This window comes from Alexandromys fortis, unplaced genomic scaffold (assembly GCF_014885135.2).
Source record: "Alexandromys fortis isolate MF-2015 unplaced genomic scaffold, M_Fortis_MF-2015_v1.1 scaffold_88, whole genome shotgun sequence".
Classification (NCBI taxonomy): Eukaryota; Metazoa; Chordata; class Mammalia; order Rodentia; family Cricetidae; genus Alexandromys; species Alexandromys fortis.
In genome coordinates, this window is record NW_026067961.1 from 5,798,550 (window position 1) to 5,824,578 (window position 26,029).

At 46.2% G+C, this 26,029-nt stretch overlaps 1 protein-coding gene across 2 annotated transcripts in view; it reads left to right on the forward strand.

The window, feature by feature from the left end:
- The window catches only part of Ube4b (ubiquitination factor E4B), a 99,470-nt gene extending 73,672 nt beyond the window's left edge, over positions 1-25,798 (forward strand). For both annotated transcript variants that reach the window (XM_050153345.1, XM_050153344.1), the window contains 9 exons: positions 642-740; positions 2,710-2,945; positions 9,112-9,238; positions 10,810-10,954; positions 17,268-17,402; positions 19,071-19,262; positions 23,363-23,537; positions 24,467-24,613; positions 25,066-25,798. In XM_050153345.1, the coding sequence (XP_050009302.1) occupies positions 642-740; positions 2,710-2,945; positions 9,112-9,238; positions 10,810-10,954; positions 17,268-17,402; positions 19,071-19,262; positions 23,363-23,537; positions 24,467-24,613; positions 25,066-25,127 (1,318 nt within the window). In that variant the 3' untranslated portion in view covers positions 25,128-25,798. The remainder of the gene's footprint in view (positions 1-641; positions 741-2,709; positions 2,946-9,111; positions 9,239-10,809; positions 10,955-17,267; positions 17,403-19,070; positions 19,263-23,362; positions 23,538-24,466; positions 24,614-25,065) is intronic.
- Positions 25,799-26,029: the final 231 nt, after the last annotated feature.

The following is a 26,029-nucleotide window of genomic DNA, read 5'->3' on the forward strand; positions in this document are numbered from 1 at the left end:
CTTGCCTTTCATTTGCTAGACTGTGTTTATATTACATACACTATGGAGCTATATTAATATTTCCCTGTGTGTTTTTAATGGGTGGCATTTTAAAAAACTGCTATAACATTGGGCAAATAGAAAAGCAAATCTATAAATTAGAAGCACAATGCTAGAGATAGCAGCCTACTGAGTCCTCCGCACCAAGTCCCGGAGAGCCAGGCATGTCAGTCACTGCTGTCACAGTTATGACTGTTTTGTGTTCATTATGAAGCTGCTGGGTCACAGGGATTTGTGAGGTTTGGCCTGTACCCCTAAGAGTGATAAGGTTATATAGAATATATGCATGGTTTGTGGGCTCAGTTTAAGTTGCTTAAAATGACAAATATGAGCTTTGGACCTCTTGCTGTTTTGCCTGCTGCCTTAACTCTACCCAGAAACCCTGACGAGGCAAGCAGCACACAGAGTGTGCCCGTTTCCTGCATCCTCCTTTCACTTCTGGAGATCACAGGTGTTTGCTGTGTACATTTTACACACTGTGTTACACAGGAAGGGCTTCTCTTTCCTAAGTGAGCTATTTAGTAGTGTCACATCCCGTGTAGTCAACGTGCTGTGATTCCATTTTGTAAATGTGCTTTTTCTTTTTCTTTTCTCTTCTACAGCGTAACACTGCCTTTAAGTTCAGATGTCCCCAAGGCGTTTGCAGCATTGCCTGAGTTTTATATAGAGGATGTTGCTGAATTTTTATTTTTTATTGTACAGTAAGTACTTCATATATGTATGCTCTGCTTATGCACTGTACACGGTGCTGTGAGCTGGGTTTCGAACCTTCATTTAAGCCTGGGGTTGGGTAACTTTCTTTACCCAAGTGCTGCTGAGAAACTGGAGGATTAAGCCCTGCTCAGCAGCTCATTCCAGTACCATCGTCAGGACAGACGCAGGGTGAGCAGTGTCGTGGCGAGCTCTGTGAGACCGCCTGAGACGAGTGGGTGACAGTGGAGTGCGTTCCTGAGAAATGTCCCAGTGAACATCAAAACCAGATGCTTGTAAAATTGGAGAAGGTGTAAAGAAAAGGTTGCACCTTGTCTAATATTTGGCAGAATTTAGTTTTTTGTTTGAATTTTTGTTTTCCTTTAATACTCAGTTGGGGGCTCAAGTCTTCACCAAGGTAGACCTCGGTGGCAGGTTATCTGCCTAGATTTGATTCCCAGAACTGCCAAAAGAAAACCAAAAACAAACAAAACCCTTCACTTTTTTCTTTGGATACATCACCATAACGTGGAAACAGTACTAGGTGACAGGGGGATGTGTGTGAAGTCTGTTTACAAAAGCAAAAGCAGGGGCTGGAGAGATGGCACAGTGGTTTGCTGTTCTCGCAGAGGTCCTGAGTTCAGGTCGCAGCAATTGCATGGTGGCTGACAACCATCTGTAATGAGATCAGGTGCCCTCTTTTGGCATATAGCTATATATGCATGCAAAACACTGTCTATATAATAAATAAATAAATCTTTATTTAATTAAAAAAGACAAAAGCAGTGTAGACTCATTGCCCAAAGTGTAAATTGCAAACATTTTCTAGTAACAACCAAAATCCAAAATTAAAGCTGGTTGAGTTATTATCATAAAAGCTATCTGCAGCTGAGCATGGTGTCCCACACCTGCAATCCCAGTACCTGGAAGCTCAGGCCAGGAGGATTATTCTGGGCGAGCCAGGTCTACACAAAGAGACCGTCCTCAGACAACAAAAGAACAGAAAAACTATTTCAAGACAGGCCCAGTCAGTAGTGATACATGAATTCTGAATGGTAAGAATTTTAAAGGGAGATTAAAGGTTGGGTTGCTAAGTAAATCCAGTGTTATGATTTAAGTAGGTTCAGTCATTTATTCCAAGCACAGTAATATAGACACGTACTTGGAATTTTTTATTTCTTAAAACTTTTAAACTTTTTTGAATTACATGTATTTGTTCCTGTGTATGCATTTGGACCTTGCTTGCTATCAAACTTCTCCTTGTGGGAACTGGTCTTCTCCTACTGTGTGTGTGCTGGAGACAGAACCCAGGTGTCAGCCATTGCACAAAGTGTCCATGCCAGATTCAGCATCTTGCTGGCCCTAGAAGTTTAAGTTAACATTAACTCCATCAAAACCTTTTTAAAGCTGGGCATGGTCATGCATTCCTATAACTCCAGTGCTTGGGAGGTCGAGACAAAAGATAACAAGTTCAAAGGCCGTCTAAGCTAGGTAGTGAATTTGAGGCCTGTTGGAGCTGTTTGAGACCCTTTTAAAAATTAAATATGTAAATTTTTTAAGTATGAAGATCTTTTGTTGTTGTTTTGTATTTTTCGAGACAGGGTTTCTCTGTGTAGCCCTGGCTATCCTAGAATTCGCTGTTCTGTAGACCAGTCTGGGCTTGAACTCACAGAGATCCCGCCTACCTCTGCATCCCGAGTGCTGGGATTAAGTGCTGCACCACTGCTGCCTGGCGTGAAGGTCTTTTTGTGAAGTTCAGCCCTGCGTGCTTTAGCTTCCTTTTTAAAGTACAGTGAGCATAGCATGCTGCAGGCAGCACACACATTAGGCTTTACATCCAGCGAGCAAATCACTTGAGCCATCCCAAGGGACCCAGTACCTGTCCTCCTCCACTGTGCCCTGTCACGCTCCTTCCCTTTCCTACTAGCAAACTCTCCCATGGTTCCCGGAGGCTCATGGAGTGTCCTTGTCTCTCCATAGATACTCGCCCCAGGTGCTGTATGAGCCCTGTACTCAGGACATTGTGATGTTCCTCGTCGTCATGCTGTGCAACCAGAACTACATCCGCAACCCATACCTAGTGGCCAAACTGGTGGAGGTCATGTTTATGACCAACCCCTCTGTCCAGCCTCGAACTCAGAAGTTTTTTGAGATGATTGAAAACCATCCTCTCTCTACCAAATTGCTGGTACCTTCCCTCATGAAATTTTATACAGGTAGGTTCCAGAGTGTGCCTTCTGGCATGTGGTTATATGACAGACAAGGTTGTTTGAGTGAACGTAAACCTAAACCTGCGACCTATAATCCATAAATAGAAAAGTAAATAATCCTGCTTTCTAGGCCCCGACATCCGCTTATGCAGTCACTTACCTGCCCCAGCCCAGGGCGTGGGCTCTTCTGTCTTCTCCCAGGCATCTGAGAGATGACACTGGCTGCTGCGTGTGCTGGCTTCTACTGGTTTAGCAGACTCCATTTGTCATTTGTAGCCCAAGATGGTGTTTTCATCTGAGTAAAACTACCTGGTTCATTTGCCTTTAAATTTGCAGCATTTGATATGTAACACCATCCTGAAATTGAGATTTCAAAGTGTAGGTAAAATAGGAAGTTTGTTTTAAATGTTCGAGGTCATCCTTGATAGCAAGTTTGATGCTAGCTTGAGCTACTCAGAACAACACAGCAAAAAGTCTATTGGATGCTTGGACCCCTGACTGCCTTCCCTCGTGTATTCGTTCCTCACACTTAGTGAGCCCCTGATACTTGTGGGTGCTGTGCTCTGTGCCCTGTTACACTTGGAAGTGACAAAGCCTGGAAACTGTGCTTCAAAGAGAACCTCCTCTTCTGGTCAAACTGTGTTCCGCCTTCTGAATCTCTTTAAAGTTTAGCCTTTAAACTTTAGACTGTCTCCTACTAAAGGCCCAAGACTGTGCTACTCAGACAGTTTCTCAGGATGTTGTATGTGTCCTGTCTTCTCATGTCCTGGTAAATTTGGCCACTCTGTAAGTGTCTGGCATTTAGTAGACCCCACCGTGTTGTACGGAAAATACAGTGGCTTACGACATATGCCCTTGCTGTTGACAGGGGCCACCTGTTTGAGGATGCCCAGAGCTCAGGGACAGTAGCTATTGGGAACCCGTCTGCCTGCTTTTCCCTTCCTCACTCTTACTTTGTTCTATCTGATGAGGTTTCCTCTCAGCCTACTCAGATTCTCAGGAGTCTAAAGTAAGCACACATTGTCTTGGATATTTTGTTAGCATCCTTCCTTTGGAGATAGTCCAGTGTACTGATGGATAAAAGGCCCCTTTTGGGGTGTAAATCTTTTGATCTCATAGCCATGGTCAGGATTATTAGCTCAGGATACTTAGGTGCAAGTGGTATTTAGGTGTGTATTCAGGACAGGTTACACACTGCAGGTTGGAGGCCAGCCTGGTCTACAGTGGAGTTCCAGGCCAGTCAGGGATACATAGTGAGATCCCGTCTCAAAAAGAAAAAGTGTAGAAAATGCCAAGTAATAGCCACATTCCATAGGAGATGATGTGTTAATATTTTATGATAAATTTTGTTAAATATAATTAGTATTCAGTTGGTGGTCTGGGCACATTATTGTAGCTTCCTGATAATTTTGTGTGTGTGTGTGTAAGTGTGTGAGTGAGTGAAAGAGAGAAAGAGCAAGAACGAGCACACTTGAGCAGCATGTGGGTCGGTATTATTTGCTCCTTTTCTTTATCCTGGAGCAGTGTGCCCTCCGGCCTAAGCCTCTTCCATGGTCATGGATAGATGATACCTTTCCTAAAAATAGTTGCCACTCATGGTCGCTGTCCACTTGAGCCGCATAACTGTCGCAGAGATGGACACTATAAATACCTCCACTTAACAAATGAGGAAACTTGAGCTTAGAAAGGTCAAGAAACTTGCTGAAGGTCACTAGCTAGTGAGTGGCAGGTGCCCAGCAGCTGGGTTCTAGCACAAGTGTGCCTGACTGCTTACAAGAGCTGTGAGCCTGCAGGATGCCTCCCAGATACTCCCCACATCTATGCCGCACCGCATCAGGAGCTCCGCGTTAGATCCTGCTTCTGAGCGGGCCGCCCTAAGATGGGCCGCAGAGTTGTAGATAGATTGCTGGAGCCAGCACCTCTCAGGCTATAGCGTACTGCACTTAGCAAGTACTTACACACAATCTTGTTTAAAATGAAAATTAGACATCAAAATAAGAGTTTTTTTGTGTATCCTAACAGCCTTCCTTAGAAAGAATTCTGAGGACAGGAAGTCTGTGGATGGAGCTAGTCGTCTTTCCAGGCTTCTTCTTCCCCAGAGCTGACTGGCTGTACAAAGCAGCAGCCAGGGCAGAGTCTGTCACTAATTCAGCAAATACTTGTGTTGGAACTACTGTGGGAGGCAAACGTGGGAGATTTAGAGGACCTGGAGACAGTAGGTGTGGGAGAAAGAAAATGGGGTACTGACTGGGGAAGGTCTGAGGAAGTGAGCTTCAGTAGATCGCACTTGCGGAGTGGGACAAACATGATAAATCTCAGCCGCAGAGCGATAGATGCGTGAGCATCAGTAGAACTCGGCCGCAGAGTGTTACAGACGTGAGCATCAGTAGAACTCGGCCGCAGAGTGTTACAGACGTGAGCATCAGTAGAACTCAGCCGCAGAGTGTTACAGACGTGAGCATCAGCAGATCTTGGCCGCAGAGTGTTACAGACGTGAGCATCAGTAGAACTGGGCCGCAGAGTGTTACAGTCGTGAGCATCAGCAGATCTCGGCCGCAGAGTGTAACAGACGTGAGCATCAGTAGGTCTCAGCCGCAGAGTGTTACAGACGTGAGCATCAGTAGAACTCGGCCGCAGAGTGTTACAGACGTGAGCATCAGTAGAACTCAGCCGCAGAGTGGCAGAAAGAGAAAGCAGTAAAATGAATCTGGAAAGAAGGTAGCAGGAAGCCTTGTACAAGCTGGGCATGGTGAAGCATGCTTTTAATCCCAGACTCGGAAGGCAGAGGCAGATGGGTCTCTGTGTGAGTTCAAGGCCATCCTAATCTATAGAGAGTTCCAGGACAGCCAGGGCTACATAGTGAGACTCTGTCTTGAAGAAAAAAGAAACCTTGCTGAGAGAGGACGGGGCTTGTGAGTTTAGCAAAGGTCAAGTCTAGAGCTAAAACTTGGAAATTAGAACCTAGGTGGGGGTGATTTTGAGGAAACTTTAGGAACAAATAAAAAAACAGAAATGTTGGGAGAGGTGGTGCTGGTGGGCAGTGAGCTAACACTAGTGACTTAGCTTGGTGTGTCTGCGATGCAGCCCAGAATGGGCGGCTCTAAGTGATAATGGAGGTACGTGGGCCACTGGTTTTCTGTCCCTTGCAAGCTTTGCTTGAGTCACTGCTGACACCTTCATTCACACTTTTGCATAATAAAATGGCACTTGGTTCTTCCAGAGAAGAGCCAGCTTAGTGAGTATACATAAATACTTTCAGATCTTAGAATGGGAGGAATGCTTTTTCCCTTATTATTAAATAACTGGTTTCACCCCCCAAAATGTAGACTTTGGAAAATACAGAAAATAGGAAGAAAGGCGGGGGTTAGTGTTTAAAATGATAGTGTGATACGTACCAGGCCCTGGGTTCGACCCACAGCACTACAGAAGACTGTACCAAGCAGAATTTAGAAGTCCCACATCATCTTTGTGCTCAGAGTCTGTGTAATATTTTACTACAAATATGTTACAATTTTTATTTTTGGTATGTGTGTGTTGCATGAATAGCGGTCAGAGAACAAACTGCAGGTTCATTTCTGTTCCTCCAGCATGTGGATCCCGAGGATTGAGCTCGGTCTTGAGGCCTGGTGGCAAGCATTTCTTACTGAACCATCTTGCTGTCTCTTGGTCACTTTAAAAAGCTGTCATTCTTCCTAAACTGTGTAATCTCTGGCTTTCAGCCAGTGTGGTGTGTAATGTTGTCTCTTAAACATTTGGATTATTCTCCCCCCCCCAGCCCAAAACAATATTTCTGTCCAGTGGTAGAACAATTGCCTAGCATCTCAAGGCCCTGGGTTCAATCCCCAGTATTGTTAAAATAAAAACAAGGCTGGGCAGTGGTGGCTAAAGCCTTTAATCCCAGCACTTGGGAAGCAGAGGCAGGTGGATCTCTGTGAGTTCAAGGCCAGCCTGCTCTAAGAGCTAGTTAGTTCCGTGACAGGTTCCAGAGCGACACAGAGAAACCTTGTCTCGAAAAAACGAAAATAAAATAAAATAAAATAAAAAATAAAAACAGATGCAGTATTTTGATGGCCATGCTTGGAAATTGGTCTCTGTACAAACCTGTGAGCGTTTTCTGAAGTAGAGTCGGTAGGCCAGTGGAATGCATGCTGATTGTTAGGCTACAGTTTGTGAAATTGTTGAGGTTGGGGGTTGCTACATTTGAGACAGTCCCGTGTACCCAGACTCTCAGTGCAGAGATTACAGGTATGTGCCACCACGCCTGCTACCAGATTGTCTTAAGAGAGATTATGTCACTGTTTGTCATCTCCCCTCCCCCCAACCCCATGTACATTGTGCCTGTTTTCTCAAATCCTCGCCTCTTTTCAGTCTTTTTTTCTTTCCTTTTTTTTTAATTTATTAAAGATTTCTGTCTCTTCCCCACCGCCGCCTCCCCTTTCCCTCCCCCTCCCCCAGTCAAGTCCCCCTCCCTCGTCAGCCCAAAGAGCAATCAGGGTTCACTGCCCTGTGGGAAATCAAAGGACCACACACCTCCATCCAGGTCTAGTAAGGTGAGCATCCAAACTGCCTAGGCTCCCACAAAGCCAGTATGTGCAGTAGGATCAAAAACCAATTGCCATTGTTCTTGAGGTCTCAGTAGTCCTCATTGTCCGCTATGTTCAGTGAGGCCGGTTTTAACCCAGGCCTTTTCAGACCCAGGCCAGCTGGCCTTGGTCTTTTCAGTCTTAATATTACTTTTTGTTTTTTGAGACAGTGTTTCTCTGTATAACAATCCTGGCTGTCTTAGAACTCACTCTATAGACCAGGTTGGTCTCAAACTCATACAGCTTTGTTGTTTTTGTTTTGTTGTTGTTGTTTTGATTTTCAGAGACGGGGTCTCTCAGTAACCTGTCCTAGAACTAGCTCTTGTAGACCAGGCTGGCCTTGGTGCTAGGATTAAAGGCGTGCGCCACCACCACTTGGTTTGTAATACTTATTTAAGTTGTTCTGTTACCAATAAAGACTCAGGAATCAAGTGCCAGGTGTGAACCTGAGAGGTCAGAGAATCTAAAGGTGAAGGAGCAACCAGCTGACCTCTCCACACTTTCCCAGTTGCAGAGCCACAAAATCTAAGTCCCTCCGTATTCCTTCCTGTGCGCCTTCTCTATTTGTATTCCTGACTTTCTAAGGCTTATTCCAGTTAGCTAGTTGTTGACTTTGTCCCCAATTCAAGGTTTATGTTAACACAGTCTCAGGGTGTCACAGTGTGACCAAAATCCTGCAACAGAGATCCGCCTGCCTCTGCCTCCCGAGTGCTGGGATTAAATGTGTGCGCCACCACTGCTGGCCCATAACTGTCTTTACCTGACAGTTTTTCTCCTTTTTGAAATTCACAATGAATTTGGAACTTCATGTGTATGCATATTTGCATATCAGGGTTTGGTTCTCACCTGGCTTATATCACAGGGGTGCAGATGGCATGAGCCATGAGTGTGGGGGCAGTCACCGTGCATTTCTCTACTTGGGGATGTGCTTGGAAAAATGTGTCTGACACAGAAGTGTTTAAAATAATAGATATGTAATAGGTACATAGGAAATTTAGCCTATTTTTTCTCCTCAGAGATACATGTATGAACTGCTCTGGAATTTCCTTAATTTAAACTAGCACATAAAGTGGGATGGAGATGTGATAAATGAATTTTTATTGTCGTCGAGCTTGATGTTGTCTTTCTCACATTCGTGTAGCTGTTGCGTCCATTGCAGACTGATGTCATGAAACCTTGATCTTTAAAGTCAGGTTATGGGGGAGAGGTACACTTTAATCCCAGCACTCTGGGAGGCAGAGGGAAGTGACTCTCTGGCTTCCAGGATGTCCAGGGCTATATAGTGGCACCCAGTCTTTTAAAAGAAAGAAGCCAAGTGGTGGCAGTACATGCCTTTGATCCCAGCACTCAGGAGGCAGAGACAGGAGGATCTCTTGAGTTCAAGGCCTGCCTGGTCTACAGAGCGAGTTCCAGGATAGCCAGGGCTGCACAGATTAATCCTTTCTTGAAAAGCCAAAAATAATTAATTAATTAATTAATTAATTAATTAATTGAAAGAAGAGTTGGGGGAGTGGAGTCATGGTTTCTCCTATGCCGCTGTGGTAACTGCATCTGGAAGGTCATAAGAGACAAATGTCTTTCCTCCGTAGATGTCGAGCATACCGGAGCCACCAGCGAGTTCTATGACAAGTTCACCATTCGCTATCACATTAGCACTATTTTTAAGAGCCTTTGGCAAAACATAGCTCACCATGGCACCTTCATGGAGGAGTTCAAGTGAGTATTGGGCCCTGATGGCGCGCACAGCTTGCTCGCTGGTGGGAGAGCTCAGGTGGGAGCCACTGAAAGCTTTTGCAGCAGGTTCTGTGACTGCCTGGCTTCAGCCTCCTGCCACGGGAACCGCCCAATGTGGCCCCTATTCTAATTGTCTGCTTCCTCAAAGTTGTCAACCCTTGGAGTGGCTTACATGAGGGAATGTTCTGGGATATGCATATTGCACATGTGAAAGTGGTTCTTGTGTTTCCTTTATTATATGCTGTTAAATGAAGCTGTCAGATTGACCCAGAAATGTTGAGAAAACAAGATTTAGAAGCACTTAGGTTCACTTGGTGTGCATAGGTGCCAAGCCATGTTAATAACTATTCATATGCCAGCTTAAAACTGCAGAGCGTTGCTTAAGCCTGGCCCATAGTAATTCCTCTGAAGGAAGAAAGGCGAGTACAAACATCAAACCTGTGTTATTCTTCAAAGGAAGTTTTGTCCGTTGCGTGTCAGATCTTGATCAACTCTGTCTATCTTGTGTTAACTGAGCTACTAGTTGACACCGCAGCCGCTTCCCCGCCTGCACGGTAGCTTCTCCCAGGTAAACTAAGTTAAGCTGCTCTTCTGATCTGTTAGGTTCCAGGTAGTCCCCAGCTTGCGCTCGATGGTGCTCTTTGGAAATGAATGTCCTAGTGTCCCCACATTCCTGAGACTAAGGCCACCCACCTGTCCTTGTTCACAAAGTTCCCTCTTCCCCGGCATGGGCTTTCTACCCATAAGTACACTTGGTGGGTCCTGTGTGGGTCTTCTCTTTTGCCACAAATTTGTTAGTTTCAGAACTTAGCAGGGAGGTCAGGCTGTTCACCACGGTGTAGTCAGCAGTGTCTCCCTAGACCTGCAGCTTTGGCTTCTATGCAGTGAAGTCCCTATCTTCCGTTACCAATGTGACAGGACTTATTTTTGTCTGTCCATCTTCTCTGCGATAAGGAATCGCTCTCCGTAAGTAATTTCTTGGGTGAGTCTGTGCTGGCTTTGTCACACTGAGTCAAGCTCATTCCCTTCCCAGCCTGAGAGAGTGTGTCCTCTACTTACAAACACTGAGCAGTGTGTTGGCGCTATGCTGTGAGCAGGAGGAATTCCAGCATTTGCTGCTTTTCTGTGGTATAACTGTATACATTGTTGCCAGATATAAACTGCCAAGGAAATCAGCAGAAAACATTCTGGAATATTTAGCAGTTGGTTCATACCAGCCATACAGGGCTGGTCCAGCATGCTGCTCGAAAGAACTTATCACAGTGAATTAGGAAGACTAGTAGGGCTGGAGTTTGGTGGCTCAGACTGTTGTCCTACCTCTGTCATGCTGAGGCAGGAAAGTTGTTTGAGATCAGCCTGTGGCTGTGCAGACCCTTAAAACAAAGCAAGACAAAACAGTAACAAGAGAGACAATAGCAAAGTCTAAGGAAAGTTGATGCGCATGTATCTGCAGGGCCTGCAGTTTCCCAGGTGATCCGGTTGGTGCTTGGCAGAGGCTCATGTTCTCAGTGACCGGCCACATGTGTAACCACGCTGTCTCACTGCCTTTTCAGTTCTGGAAAGCAGTTCGTCCGCTACATCAATATGCTGATAAACGACACGACCTTTCTGCTGGACGAGAGTCTGGAGTCGCTGAAGCGGATCCATGAAGTGCAAGAGGAGATGAAGAACAAGGAGCAGTGGGACCAGCTGCCCCGGGTAGGGCGGCCGGAGACACCAGATCTCAGTTGCTAGGACTTTCCTACCTGTAGGCTTCCACGAAGTGCCATTTCAGGTTTGAGCTAGGAGACAGCTTCCTGAAGGTTTTCTTCAGAAGCTAAGACTGGAGTGGAGGGTGTGGCTCAGTGGTCAAGGGCTTGCCTAACTTGCTTAAGTCCTGAATTTGATCCTTAGTTCTGCCCCTAACGCCTGGGGAGAAAAAGTTCATTCTGTGCTTGAGTTTCAGGCAAGAATGTTCCTTACTATCCTCAGACTGGCTGTCAGGCCTCCCCTCAAAGCCAGATTCTCATTTTCAAAAACAGTCTTGTGTGGAGAACTAGAGAGGTGGCTCATCGGTTAAGAGCACTTACTCCTCTTCCCGAAGACCAAGTTCAGTTCCCAGCATCCTCATCTGGCAGTTCACCGCTGCCTTTAAGTCATTTCTGATGGCTCATGCCTTCTGCACACATGTAATGCACATAAATTCAAGACACACACATATTTGTATAAACAAAAATTTATGTATGTGTCAGTATATAATTTCAGAGGGTGAAGGTAAAGCTCATAAGTAGGACACAGGCTTGTCCTGCGGGGATGTTCTGGATTCTAAAGCCTCCTGTTACAGGGAGAGCAGGTCCCTTTGTTTGTCCCGCCCGCCTGGCTAGCTTACACCTGAAATAATCACACAGAAACTGTATTCGTTTAAACACTGCCTGGCCCATTAGCTCTAGCCCTTTTTTTTTTGGCTAACTCTCACATCTTGATTTAACTCATTTCTAATCATCTGTGTATCGCTATGAGGTCGTGGCTTACCGGGAAAGATTCAGCATGTCTGACCTGGTGGCTCCATGGCAGCTCTCTCTCTCTCTCACACTCTGCTTTTTTCCTCACAGAATTCAGTTCTGTCTTCTTCACCTACCTAAGTTCTGCCCCATCAAGCCAAGCATTTTCTTTATAAATTAACCAATGAAAGCAACACACAAACAGAAGGACCTTCTATACCAGCCACCAACATATTTTTAATATAAAATCTTAAATCCAAAATATGAGAAATGAGAAGCCTTTCCCAATGCTTTGTGGACACTTCCCCTGCCTTTTAGTTAAAGGACTGTTTAGAGAAATGTTTATTTGTGTGTGTTTTGACTTGTGTGGTAGCCAAGAAATAAATCTCCAGGCTTCTCTCTGCTGGGTTTGTTCACATGGCCTTCTGTAGATGGCTGAGAATCTCCTAGGATTCTGTTGGAGCTTTTTCTTGGTTTTCCCATTCCGTTACTATTAGAAAAAGGCCTAGTTGCCAGGTTCCATGATAAATTCATGCTGTGCCAGTAAACGTCCACTGCCCTCTTCTGACACCTAGCAGACCCTGACAGCTCCTAGGAATATCATTAATGAGTTGGCTCAGAGTCAGAGTCGCTTCCCCTAGGGTCTGCCCTTTGAGAGACCTGTGGCAGCCTGAGCTCACAGTGACAATGCTGACATCCTGTCATAAGTGTCTTTACTGTAGGACACTGAAGGGCATTTAAGGGGACCCCCCCCCCCGCTCCCAAGGTGACCCTGGTTCCTGGTTGGCCTGGAGCTCACAGAAATCCCCTTGCCTCTGCCCTCTGATAGTTAACATTAAAGGTATGTACTACCATACCCCAGTTTAGGGAAGCTTTTCATTACAAGTATTCCTGCAGCTTTGATGAGAATTTCACATCTTGTTCTACCTGGGTGTCCACGACTGCCTAGCTCCGTTTCCCTGTCCCCCACAGCCCTTGCCTCTGACACTGTTGAGTTAGTGCAGCATTTCCACTGGCTCACGTTTGCCCCACTGCGTGTCTTCTGCCTGTTGCTCCGGCTCACGTTTGCCCCACTGCGTGTCTTCTGCCTGTTGCTCCGGCTCATTTCTAGACACTCCTCGTCTGTTTGCTCCCATCTCTCTTAGGGTAGAATCTACGCGGCCCTGCTGCCCTGTACCTTCCCAGTGTGCCCTAACTTCTAATCAGGCTCCAGACTGTTGAAACCATGCTGAGAAACCAGATAAGGCAAATCAAAAGAGCCTCAGCTCTTCCATTCGAGGTGGGCTGGGTCTGTGACCTACAGGGACATTGTAAGCAGTAGCCCAGGACAGACCTAGCCTTCAGTGTGCAGTGTTCTAGTGTTTCATTGGTCTTCCCAAGCATCAGATGTCCTGTTCTTAATGTGTGAGAATACTCCCCATTCTGTCCAAACCCAGCCGAATGGTTGGCTGTACATAGTCAGTGTCCTGCATGGCCCCACCTCGCTTGACTTCCTCGTCAGTACTTGTAAACCCTCCCGTGCTGCCTAGTGGAGACCTCTTAGAGGTTGGTTTCTGGGCCTGAAGCACACTCTCTTTATCCTAGTCAGTGCATTTATTTGAGACAACAAATACTACTGATTCTTCTCTTAATGGGGTTTTAAAGGCACAAATGTCTCGAAGGTGTTTTTTTACGAACAACTTTTCCTTGAGCTTTGATCCAAGGTTGCTGCCTGCCTTCTACTTCCTCATCCCCCAGCCTCTGAGCAATGGTAGATTTAGGGCTCAGTCCACTGCTTCTTCTAAGTGTTCCCCACCCCTCCCCTGGGTAGCGTTTCTCAGTGGGGTACTGGCAGGATGCTGAAGAATATTGAAGCTTTGATATCTGATGTCGTAGCAAACTCTATAATAAGCAACTGTGCCTGACACTGTTCATTTCACAGCAGTGATGTGTCTGCCCGTGTTATCCTGTCTCTCATCATTATACCCCACCCCTCCCAACACACTAACCCCCCACTCCTCACACAGCCAGATACACCTGCACATTCTCTGATGACTCTGCTTGAAGTCCCTGCCAGGTGATCTCATCTTTTCCAGTGCTATTTTAAAGACTGCAAGTGCAGCTCCACTGCCGAGAGCACTTCTGCCCACAGACCTCTGAGCAGTGCTGGCTTGCTCTGCCATTCGGCTGTGCATGACTCCCTCAATCCTGGCTTGTCCATGTTGTCCTTTAAATCTCCTCTCTGAGTTCCAGTCAACAACCGTAACAAATGGCAGCTTCATTCTACTGAATGCTGGGTCACCTTGTTTCTCCTCTGCTCCCTCCCCCATCTGGAGGCTCTTTTATCTCCGGGAGCTAAAGCTCTCACTGGTAGAGTGCTTGCCCTACATGCATGGAGCTTTGGGTTAAACTGGATGTGGTTGTATACCTGCCGTTGGCAGTACTCCGGCTGCCGAGGCAGGAAGGTCAGTAAGGGTGTATGTGGCCTTTCTGCTGTCTTAGTCACTATTCTCTTTGGCCTTGGTACTTGCAGTACAGTCTTGGGCTCCCAGCCTTCACCCTTTCTGGTGCACATAGCATAGGGATACCCCCTCTGAATTCGCCCCACTCCTACACTGGCTTCTCTGCACTTGCTGTCCCCTCTTCCTGCAGTGCTGTGCATCCAGACTGTTGTGACCCCAATACCACTCTTCTCTCCCCAAAACCTCCCTAATCCTTCACCATCACTGTCAGCCTTTCTGGGTGTCTGGTTGAAGGGTGTGTTAGGAGTTTCTGTTTTTGTTTTTTTGTTTTGTTTTGAGGCTGGGTTTCTCTGTGTAGCCCTGGCTGTCCTGGAACTCACCGTGTATACCAGGCTACTCTTGAATTTAGAGATCCTGCCTCTGCCTCCTGAGTGCTGGAATTAAAGGTGTGCCCTATTGCCACCCAGCTCGGTTTTTTTTGTTTGTTTGATTGGTTGGTTGGTTTTTCAAGACAGGGTCTCTCTGTGTAGCCCTGGATATCCAGGAAGTCACTCTGTAGACCAGGCTGGCCTCAAACTCAGAGATCCGCCTGCCTCTGCCTCCTGCATCCTGGGATTAAAGGCGTGCGCTGCCGCCACCACCACCACCACCACCAGGCTCCAGCCAGCTTATTTTTATACTTTTGATTGTGAGCCTAGCCTTTGACCTTAGATGTTTGTAAAATGGAGATTGTGTGTTTCTGTAGCACATGTTACAGTGCTGTAACTTGCAAAACACAAAGTTTATTTTTTAAATTTAAATAAAAACATATGAACCAAGAGCTGGAGAGTTGGCTCAAGCTTGTCTCCCAGCATCCACATGCCACCTTACAACTGTCTGTAACTCCAGGTCCAGGGGATGTCCAGCACCCTCTTCTGACCTCCATGGGTACACAGTACACTGACATTCATCTAGGCATAATATGCTCACATTAAAAAAAATCAGTAAAATGCGCATTTATTGATGGGTGGGAGGATGAACTGGTTTTCTATTTCTCTCATCTTAGAAGAATTACCCTTTATAAATGTAACTGTGAGGTGGTTTTGTGAGGTCTGCTGCTTAAATTTAGGGATGAAAAAGAAGGGCTAACACAGTTATACTCAAGGCCACACACATTCTGGCCCTAAGCACAAAAGGTTTGTTGTTATATCGTCTTTGTTTCAGTACTCGTCTCCATAGGTGATTTTGTGTGATCAGTTGTAGTAAAGTTGCAGGCTTCTAGCTAGTTGTAAATAAGTGTTCCCCTAATTTTCCTTGTCTGTCTTGCTCCAGCCTACGTCAGAGCCCACAGTGTTTACAAATGGAGGAGCTGGCACTCAGACTGACGCTGAGGACACTGAGGCCTTGCTCTCCCTGTGTCTTTCCTGATGCAGCCTTTTCTCAATGGGCTCATTCTAGACCATGGGCAGCTTCCCACTCTTACTGCAGAGTCTCTGCCAGGCACGGACTGTAGCACCAGGTCCAAGGGTGCTCACTGGCCTATATCAGTTATTCCAGATGTTTGCCCTGACCCTCCCCTGGAAGCTGTGTGGTAGCACACAATTGTAATTCTACTGCTTAGGAGGTGGATACAGCGAGGTCCTTGGGGCAAGTTAGCCTTGCCTACTTGGCAAGTTCCAAGCCAGTGAAAGAAACTGTTTAAAAAGGAAAAAGGGGGGGAAAAAAGTGTTGGGAATAGTCCAGGAGTAAGACATAAGGTTATTCTCTGGCCTTAACTTTGCATTACCTATACATGTGAACATGCACACACAGATCTGTTAAGCTGAGTGTCGTGGCGTGCACATGTGATCTTGTAGGATGAGAACTTCCAGGTCTTCCTTAGCTGTGTAGCTTTTTGGTGGCCAGCCTGTGTTGCATGGGACCCTATCTCAAAAAATGAGTAAGTCTTAGCTGATGAGCTGGCTGCAAAGCTTTCATTGCTCTACTGATTTCCCCCATGAATCAAAGTCTATTTATTACCTTATTTCCTGGTCTGTGGCAGGATGGAGGCAAAGGATGGTGCTGTAGGTAAGCATGCTGGAGCTGTACAGAACGGCAGCCTGATGGTGCCGGGTCTCGCAGTTCACACAGTGGCCATCTGCAGGCACTTAGGTGTATGTTTGCCTGCATGTTTGCCTGCATGTGCAAGCTTACACCAAATGCATTCTTGTACCTGTGGAGTCCAGGAGGCCTCATCCCTTGGAACTAGAGTTACGGTGGTTGTGAGCCACCATGTGAGTGCTGGCAATTAAACCAGGGTCCTCTGCAAGAGCAACCAGTGCTCTTAGCCACTGAGCCACCTCTCCAACCCTAATCTCAATATTTTTAATGTTGATGACTAAGTAAAAGTCTGTAGCTCCAGTGTGTGTGTGTATCAGGTACTCCCATAGTCTGAGTCATCCTTCCTGGAACTCAGTGTGGCCGTTCTCATGAGGTCAGTTATAGTAAGGAGGTCGCTTATTTGTTTCCTGGCTGCTTGGCCCTGAAATAATCACACAGAAACCATATTATTTGCAATACTGTTTGGCCAATAGCTTAAGCGTATTTCTGGCTACCTCATATCCTGAACTAACCCATCTCTATTCTGTGCATTGCCACATGGCTGTGGCTTACTGGGTAAAGTTCTGCCTGGCATCTTTCTCTGGCAGGGGCTACATGGCTTCTCCTCACTCCTTTCTCCCAGCATGCAGTTTAGTTTTCCCCGTCTACCTAACTTCTGCCCTATCAACAGGCCAAGGCAGTTTCTTTATTCACCAGTGATATTCACAGCATACAGAGGGAAATCCCACAGTCAGTAACAGGCCAGGGCTGGGGGTGTAGGCCAGTGGTAGAGCCTGTGCTTAGCATGTGCCAGGTCCTGGGTTATAATCCAACACCACCCACCATTCAATATGTCTAGAAGGCTGTCTGGACAGTGTGCTGGTGGTGTGGTCATTTCCTCCTTCCCAGAGTACTGTGGCTTTATTACAATCTAGATTGTAAGCCAGCCATGTTTTTCCTTTGCACTTGACATTTTTTATGAGCAGGTGGCTGGTACTGAAATTTCTTTGGCATCCATTTGGTGTTTCCTAGGATCAGCAGCAGGCCCGGCAATCTCAGCTTTCTCAGGATGAGCGCGTTTCACGATCTTATCTCGCGCTGGCGACTGAAACCGTGGACATGTTCCATCTCCTCACTAAGCAAGTCCAGAAGCCGTTCCTCAGACCAGTGAGTAGAAACTGGGGTGCTTGTGTTATCTTTGGGGTGACACATGCAACACTTAGAACTCAGCACAATTGTTAATTTTAACCACAGCAATCAGTGATGAAATTCTTTCTAATTTTGTTCTATCAGTTGATAACACATTACGTACTATTGTACCCGTCTAAAATGAGACCCCTTAACATGTACTCAAATGCTCGCTTCTAGGTGGCTTGCCTTTTCTATATACACAACACGTCTGGATTATGGGTTTATAACACAATTTTATTGTTACTGATTTCTGTTTTTTTTTTGTATCATAAAAGTATAACAGATACAGATTTGGAGGACATTAAGTAAAATGATTGATAGATGTCTTGGATGCTTTTTAAGTAACTTTGTAACATCAAGGCCGCTGAAGGCCAGTGGGAACTGAGTAACTTTGTAACATTGAGGCCACTGAAAATTGATTGAGGCTTGTGGTTGGTTAAAGGCATCTCAGTAACCACAGGCTCATATTTCTGAGGTTGAATCTGAGCAGTATACTCTAAGAGACCTGCTTGTTTTGACCACCCCGGTAAGAAGCTGTGATGCTTTGTGGTGTGGCGGTCCAAGGAGAGGAGCCATCAAAGGGAGCCGAGGCCTGTCAACAGATAGCTCTGTGTGTCCCCTCCAGTTGTCGTGTGAGCTCTGCCGTGTGTCCCTCCAGTTCTCTGTATTTCCTCCTTGCTCATCACATGATTCATGTTGCCTCCAGCAGAGGCCCTGTCACCCAGTGGCCTGTCTGCAGCCTGAGACTGGGTCCTTTCCTGTCTCTTGATAAGCAGATCTCAGCTCAGCAGCAGGGAGAAAAGAGCCCCCCGTCCAGGGCCTGCTTCCCTCAAGGATGTGCGGGAGGGATTTACTAACATTCTCTACAAAGCCCTTTGAAGATGCGTAGACTGCATGTCTTGGGCAACTTGTCAGCTGTGCTCATGCTAATCGCGTGGACATAAACAAGCCGGGTTGTTTTCTAATAAAGCTTTATTTACAAAATAATGACCATATTCAAATAAAACTTTAACAAAAGAAGAATCTGACTGGAATTGGCCACAGGTAGACTAGTATTAGCTCTACTTTTTTTTTTTTTTTTTTTAAGATTTATTGTATTTACAAGTGGGTGCTGGGGTCAATGTTGCCACATGTTTGCCAGTGCCTCTGGAGTCAGAAGACGGTGTCAGAGCCCCTGGAGCTGGAGTTACCCAGCAGTCATGGGCTCCCTGTTGTGAGCACTGGGAACCGAACTTGTGTCCTCTGGAAGAGAAGCCAGTGTGCTTAACAGCTGAGCCATCTCTTCAGCCTTCATCTCTACCTTCTTTACTGGCTGGCTTAAGCACTTCTTATAGCCAAGAAACCCAGCAGCTCTACCCGCTTCTCTGTTCCCGGCTGCTCCACACTGGACTATAGCTGTGCCCGCTTCCCTGTCCCCGACTGCTCCACACTGGACTATAGCTGTGCCCGCTTCCCTGTCCCTGACTGCTCCACACTGGACTATATGGTTTTAGATCAGCTTTCTCTAGCTAGCATTTGCACGGCACATTTCAGGGTTCTCTGGAGCTTAAACTAGCCAGTTCCTGTGGCTCCACTTGAGTGGGAGTTTCTGGTCCCCGACATTCTCAGCAGCTTGACCTGTCTTGTTATCCTCTCATTTCCTAGGAACTTGGACCCCGATTAGCAGCCATGCTGAACTTTAACCTCCAGCAGCTGTGTGGCCCCAAGTGCCGGGACCTGAAAGTTGAAAACCCGGAGAAGTACGGTTTTGAGCCAAAGAAGCTGTTGGACCAACTGACGGATATTTACTTGCAGCTGGACTGTGCTCGCTTTGCTAAAGCCATTGCTGATGACCAGGTGAGTGAGAAGCGGGCCTTTCCCAGGAGGCCTGATACCCATCACTGGGCTGTGCACTTTTGAATCTTCTGACTGCGCCTTCTTGGCAGAACCTGTGCACTTCTCTCTCTCTCTCTATCTCTATCTCTCTCTCCTTGAGTTTTCCCCACTTCAAATACAGGAAAAAGTGGGGCTTTTGATATTTCTCAGGAAATGCAGGTCTTCCCAGGTCCTCTGCTGAGAGCTGCCATGCCTCCTGCTGTTCACATCACTCCCTGTCCTTCATGTCAGCCACTGGTACAGGACAGACTGTTCTCCACACCTTCCCTCTGTGATGTCACGTCGAAACAAAAGGGGCTCCCCTGGTAGCACAGTCCTGTATTCCAGATACCCAGGAGGCTAGAAGTAGGACGTCACAAGTTCAGGGCTAACCTGGACTTACTGAGATCATTCTGAAAATAACCCTGAGCTGGGAATGTAGTTCAGTGATACAGCACCTGGATGTGCAAAGTCCGGGGCTCAGTCCTCAGTCCTGCTACAGAGCTCTTAAAAAGGAAAACCAAGGGTTCCTTCCTTCCTTGGTCTCTGGTCCTGCTTCTACTTTTTCCCAGGTCTTTTGAGATAAGGTCTCCTCTTGGCTAGGCTGGCCTTGAACTCCTGATCTCAAACTCTGCCCCTCAGGTACTTGGATGTGTGCCATCATGCACACAGATGACCATGACATTTGGGACATCTTCAGCATAGTAGTGGCTCCTATTAACTGTGTACCACTTCTGACCACCTCTCATGTTTACATTCATTTAGTAATCATAGAATTCAGTGACTCAGTTTCTACTAAATTCTTTGTTTTAAAATAAGGAAAGTGGGGCACAGAGGAGCACATAGTGTGGTGTAGAGGACAGATCTGTGGCAGCGGTCTAGCCTGTACCCAGATTCTTCTCCCTTCTACCTAACGGCCAAGAAGCTGCGTTGTTGGTTCCAAGTCTCTATCTTCACACACATAACATATTCCAGTCTGATTCATGCAGTGTTATCCATCCTTACACAGTCTAACAGTCTCCCTGTATCTAACCCAAAGGAGTAAGTGAAAACAGAAGAACTTATATGCTTCCATCTTCTTAAAATTTTTGAAACAGGCTGGCCTCGAACCCACGATCCTCCAATGTCACCCTCCTGAGTACTGCAGTCACAGGTGTGTGCTACCACACACTGCCTCAATGCTTTTTGATGTTTCTCTTATTTTTTGGAGACATGGTCTCTCTGTGTAGCTGGCTGCTTCTCCATTGCTGGAATTGGGGGTGTGGTGAGAGAGGGTAGGGTAGATATGCAGAGCAAGCGAGCTATGTAGTTATTTAGAAATGGAAGTTTTTGAAATGTAGCACTGAGGAGGCAGGGGTAGGTAGATGGGGAGGGGTCCAGTACTGCAGCAGAACGCAGCTATGAGATGAGTCTGTATGTAGGTGTCAGTGTGGATCCTGCTCAGAAATTCACAGGACGTCTGGCTGGTGGCTGACTCTTCTCCCTTTCCTCTTCCCAGAATTCTCCTAGTCTGGTCACCCCACCTATACTTCCTGCCTGGCTACTGGCCAATCCGCATTTTATTAAGCTAATATGAGTGACAAATCTTTACAGTGTGCAAGAGCATTGTCCCACAGCGCCAGAGCTCTCATTTCCTATAGAAATAAAAGCAGAACCTCTTTACCTAAGTAACATATCTTTTGACTTAAATTTTGAAGTCAGGATATTTTAAAGTATATAGGTTGGTTTAATCCAGCAGTTTTTATCATTAAATTTCTCTAAGTAGTTACTTGCTTATTAACAGTCAAAATAACTAAAGAAAAGACAATAATATACGCAATCCAGACTCTGTGTTCCATCTTTGTGCCGCTTATTGTATTTATTCATTACTCTAGTCCCTAAAATGGACTTTAAGTTTTGTTTTGTTGTTTTTTATGTTGTTTTGAGACGGGGTTTCTCTGTGTAACAATCATGGAACTCGTTCTGTAGACCAGGCTGGCCTCTAACTGAGATCCGCCTGCCTCTGCTTCCGGAGTGCTGGGATTAAAGGTGTGCGGCACTACTGCCTGGCTCTTTACTATTATTTTAAGTTGTTTTTAACCTGTGACTGTTTCTACCCTTTTTCTTTTTTTTTTTTTATTTATTTATTGAGTATACAATATTCTGTCTGTGTGTATGTCTGAAAGCCAGAAGAGGGCACCAGACCTCATTACAGATGGTTGTGAGCCATCATGTGGTTGCTGGGAATTGAACTCAGGACCTTCGGAAGAGCAGGCAATGCTCTTAACCGCTGAGCCATCTCTCCAGCCCCCTACCCTTTTTCTTCTCTCTCGCAAACCTACACAGATTTTTTTTTTTTTAACATACTGCGACCCGTTCAGAAGGCTTTTGTCTCAGTGTGTCCTTAGTGTATGTTTCTAACCCTTTTTTTCCATATGAGCAAAAACCCTAAATCGGCCATGTGTTGTGCAACATGGCTCGCGGCTTTCTCTGTCCTCTAGCATCTTTCTTCCCCAGCGGCTAGCTCGTGTCTCTCTCTCACTCTGCCCTTATTCCTCTCTGTAAATGGAGGTTTTTCTGTCCTGTCCACCTGTTAGCCATTCTGAGGCTTAATACATACTATAATTATTTGGTCAATGGTGTAAGCCTCTTACTGACTAACTCTAACTATAAATTAACCTATTTCTAATAGCTTGTATTTTGCCATGAGGCTTGTGATTTGCTGGTAATGTTCAGACCTGCTCTTTTGGCGGCTACATGGCATCTCCCTGGCTCCCCACCTTTTCTCTCTCTCTCTCTCTAGCTTGGCTTTACCTGTCCATTAGCTGAAGCGGCTTTATTCATCAACTGACAGAAGCAGCACATACACAGAAGGACCTCCCACATCACCTCTCTGTATCTTCAGTTTGGCTGTCCTGCCTAGCCTTACTCCGCCTGGCTATAGGCCAGATCAGCTTTATTACCAACCAATGAGAGCATACATACTCAGTGTACAAAAGATTATCCCACAGCCTTGGAGTGGTCCAGTGCTGTAGAATATCTGACGTTAAATAGCGTTGGGTTCAGGGATGGGTGTGTTCTTGCGTGCTTGGTGATTGGTTTTTCTGGGGTTTGGTTGTTGTTTGTTACTGTGATCTTTTGAGATAGGGCCTCACCATTTAGCCTCGGCTGGCCTTAGAGACGTCCTTCCATCCTCCTATTCCAGCCCCTTGAGTGGCAGGAAGGAGTATGCATGTGATGGCCACCGTGCCAGGCATAAGCGAGCGAGCCTAGAGAATCGACGATGACTAGAGCAAAGCAAGCCCTAAGTGTCGCCGTGATCAGGCAGTGGTGTGTATTTGATTTTTATCTGTGCTCGCCTTTATGTGAGAAAGCTGGAATTTACCTTGTTTCATGGGCTTCTAGGGTCCAGCGCACCACAAAAATTGAAATAAACTAGGTTTCTTTTTCTTTTTAGTAGCTTAATTTTAAAATAAATGCTTACTAGCTCCCATAGTATAAAAATTCACATTTTTCTGGGTCCAGTAGCCTTTTCCATAGATGACTGCGGTCAGTTGGCACATGTCATTCTCTGTCTGCATTCGTGACTATATTCATTATTGTCTGTGCACATGGCACAATCTGTTGGGAAACTGGAATATAGAATTTATAGTTGTAATTTTTAGGAGCAAAAGATCAAATGCATTACACTTGGATTTTTTTTAAATATTTATTTATTATGTATATAATATTCTGTCTGTGTGTATGTCTGCAGGCCAGAAGAGGGCACCAGACTTCATTACAGATGGTTGTGAGCCACCATGTGGTTGCCGGGAATTGAACTCAGGACCTCTGGAAGAGCAGGCAATGCTCTTAACCACTGAGCCATCTCTCCAGCCCCCGATTTTTTTTTTTTTTTTTAAGACAGGGTTTCTCAGTAGCTTTGGAGCCTGTCCTGGAACTAGACCAGGCTGGCCTCGAACTCACAGAGATCCGCCTGCTTCTGCCTCCCGAGTGCTGGGATTAAAGGCGTGCGCCACCACCGCCCAGTACACTTAGACATTTTCTAAAGATTTTCTTCTATTCAAGTATATTCTCACCTCACGGCCTTTCCTCATCTGCAGCGATCCTACAGCAAAGAGCTGTTTGAAGAAGTCATTTCAAAGATGCGGAAGGCAGGAATCAAATCCACCATTGCAATAGAGAAGTTTAAGCTTCTTGCTGAGAAAGTGGAGGAAATAGTGGCCAAGAATGCACGGGCAGAAATTGACTACAGCGACGCGCCGGATGAGTTTAGAGGCAAGTTATTGCTCATGTCCATGTCTATGGTGTAATGGGAAGTGTGTGGCGTCGAGAGGGCTGTCTTTGTCACTGTTCTACTGCCGTGAAAGGTCATTATGACCAAGGCAACTCTTTTTCCTTTTGGTTTTTTGAGACAGGGTTTTTCTGTGTAGCCTTGGCTGTCATGAAACTCATTCTGTAGACCAGGCTAGCCTCAAACTCATAGACATCCGCCTACCTCTGCCTCCTGAGTGCTGGGATTAAAGGCCTTCGCCGCCACTGCCTGGCCCCAAGGCAACTCTTATAAGAGAAAGAATTTTATTAGGGGCTTATTTGCAGTTTCAGGGGGTTAGTCTATGACTAATATGGCAGGAAGCGTGGTGGCAGGCAGGTGGGCAGGCATGGGGCTGAGAGCTGACATGATGCACATGATCCCACTCCCAGTGACACACATCCTCCATCAAGGCCACGCCCTCTTAATCCTTTCCAAACAGTTCTACTAACTGGGAATGAAACCTTCAGATATACGAGCCTCTGGGGACCATTCTCATCAAAGCCACTACAGGGGCACTATCTGTGTTTTTTTATTGTTTGGTGGCATGCTATAGGTGTTTTTTGAGAGTTGTCTAAAATTATGTATACAAATTTTGAATTATAGTGTAGACTAAAGGATGAACATCCTTAGTGTGATTTCACCAGATACCCATGAGGACTTTAAAGACGGCTCTACCTTCCTAAAGGGAGGAGTCTGGTTTTCAGGCAAAGGGTCCTGTCCCAGGGGCCTGCTTCCCGGCTGTCCATTCTTGCTATTTTCTCCTCCTGGATGCAGGGACCCGGGGGTCTGTACGCAGCTCTCCCTCTGGCTGTGTCTCTTACTGGTCGGACAGTGTGCTTCTTCAGTCGTAGCTTCCATTATTGGGCTAGTGTGCTACACTTTGTCTCTGCAGACCCTCTGATGGACACCCTGATGACCGACCCTGTGAGACTGCCCTCGGGCACCATAATGGACCGCTCCATCATCCTGCGGCATCTTCTGAACTCCCCCACTGACCCCTTCAACCGCCAGATGCTGACTGAGAGCATGCTGGAACCAGGTAGGAGGCTCAGCCTGCCTTGCAGTGCTGATGCTCGTGCCCTGGGACCTGTAATCCCAGCTAATGGGAGGATGAGGCAGAAGGGTAGCCTGTTCAAGACCGGCCTAGACCACTTAGTTGAGCCACCGCCTCAAATAAATAAAAGAGGCAAGTTGGCTAAATCTCTACCCACAGAACCCTTGCCTAGTGTGTGCACACCCCCAAATTCAGTCCCCAGCACCAACGTCAAAAACAGAGACACTGCATGCAGAAAGTACCCAGGTGAAGCTCTTTATGGAAAAGCCAGAACGCACTCGGCCTGCTTTTTCTGTAAATGCCCCCCTCTCTGTGGCTGCTTCTGCCAGGGACTTCAGCTCGCAGAGGGAATGAGTGGCCTCTTTCCTCTTAGACAGAGCTACAAGCTGCAGAGCCTGTTCGTCTAGGCCATTAATCCCCCGTCTTTTCTCCCTCAGTGCCAGAGCTGAAGGAGCAGATTCAAGCCTGGATGAGAGAGAAGCAGAGCAGTGACCACTAAGCCGTCCCTGTCGCACTTCTCTGCTGGAAACAGCCACGCCAGCCAGCCAGGCCGAAGCAGCATCCACCTCAAAGCCGCTGCTCAACCCTGCCGCCAGATGTGGCCAGATCCTGAGAGCCCACCCCGAGTGACCAAACAGTAGAGAGCTGAGAGACATGATGAGAAGAGGAGCCCGATTCCTGTACATATATTTAAGTGACAAACTGTCAAAAGCTTGGGGGACGAGTTTTACGATTGCCTGTGTAGTAAAGCGCGTCCCTCGCCTGTCACACCTGGGGCTGTGGCGACGGAAGTCTTTAGTGATGGCAGCGGGTCTGGGCAGCATCCCCCTGAGCTTTCGTTCTGTTTTGTTTTTTCGATGTGACTAGAGAACTCGGACATTTTGCTGCTAAAGAATCTCCCCCTTCCTCACCCTCCTTGCGCTGTAGGTTTTTTAAAGAGAAACAAAACCAGACTCCTTTCCCGACCTCCAAACACGTATTCTGTGAGATACCTGTGCCTGCGACAAAGTGTTAATCTTGGGATCGTATTTTTATATCATATTCACATACTTGTTTTTTTAATTGGTGTTAGATGACATGATTAATAAAAAAGGCAAGATATTTTCAGAATTTGAATTTCAGTTTTTTTTCCCTTTTGAAATAGCCCTTTTTTTTTTTTTTTTTTTTTTTTTTTTTTTATAAACAAAATTAAGAGAGCCCTGTTGCCCTGGCCTTTCTACCAAGCCCTCGAGTAAGATTCTGGGGAACAGGTGCAGCATCGGGATGGCTGAAGTGGATCAGGACTCGTGTGACTTGTGGGGTTTGGGGAGGTGAGGGTTGTGTTTTTGTTTTGTTTTGTTTTGTTTTTTTTAAGCCAATGTGACAATTCCAAACCTATTGCCATTATCCTCTGGGAATCAA